Below are 922 nucleotides of genomic sequence, written 5' to 3'. Positions count from 1 at the left end.
CCACATAGAAACGAAAAAGAGGAAGACCACTGGGGAAATGGAGTAGAGAAATGGAAGAAGAAGTGCAGGCTACTGGCAAGAACTGGCATGAATTGAAGTAGCTCGTCCAAGATAGAGTAGAGTGACGAAGATTTGTTGCTGCCATATACTCCACAGGGAGTGCTGGGGATTAAGTAAGTAATCTGTAACACGTTTAGATAAATTACTGATAACAAAGCCCAGATGTAACCCTCCTCCTACCCAACTCCGTAGCGCAGGCAAAAGACGCACAAAACAACCAAATATATAATGACGAGAGACTGAAAGGACACGACTGAAGTGTATAGCTGGATAGAGCGTAAGGAGACTGTAGCGAGAGAAATGCTACAACGGATGTGCAATATTCCTTAAAGAATCTAGAGCAATAATCATATTACATGAAGATTTAGACATTTTATCTTGAAATATTCTTTAAAAACATAAAAACTAATATTTTACCTTGTTCCGCTATTTGTAAAACGCATAGGATACAACCCAGTGTGGCCAACCACATTGTTTCAACGTGGCTAAAAACCTCACGAAAAATTCAAACAGAAAGCGAGACACAAGATCAGACAAATGAATGATAAATGATAAAATAAGCTCAGTCGCATTCAGTTGGGGCAAAGAGCTCATGGATATTAATTAGAAAACCTGTCACAATAAATGTCTCCAGGGGGATATAACAAGCATGCATTCAAGTCGTGTAATAGATTGGATTTCATAAATAAGTAATAAACAGCGAACCTCTAATGGGACACCTGTGATTTATAAATTAAATAAAAATCAATTATAATTAAATAACGGCCAAAACATCCTGTTATTTAGAATAACGGTAACGCATACCCAAACCTTAATCATGAATATATATATATATATATATATATATATATATATATATATA

The 922-nt window shown here is 35.7% G+C and overlaps 1 protein-coding gene across 2 annotated transcripts in view; it reads right to left on the bottom strand.

The window, feature by feature from the left end:
• The window catches only part of LOC131939379 (uncharacterized), a 74,239-nt gene extending 73,642 nt beyond the window's left edge, over positions 1 to 597 (bottom strand). For both annotated transcript variants that reach the window (XM_059297662.1, XM_059297663.1), the window contains exon 1: positions 478 to 597. In XM_059297662.1, coding sequence (XP_059153645.1) covers positions 478 to 532 — 55 coding nt within the window. In that variant the 5' untranslated portion in view covers positions 533 to 597. The remainder of the gene's footprint in view (positions 1 to 477) is intronic.
• Positions 598 to 922: the final 325 nt, after the last annotated feature.

The sequence above is a fragment of the Physella acuta genome, unplaced genomic scaffold, assembly GCF_028476545.2.
Source record: "Physella acuta isolate Inbredline_101_S28 unplaced genomic scaffold, ASM2847654v3 ptg000276l, whole genome shotgun sequence".
In the NCBI taxonomy this organism is placed as follows: Eukaryota; Metazoa; Mollusca; class Gastropoda; family Physidae; genus Physella; species Physella acuta.
The sequence above is the reverse complement of the archived record's forward strand: the minus strand, read 5'-3'. Positions and strand labels throughout refer to the sequence as shown.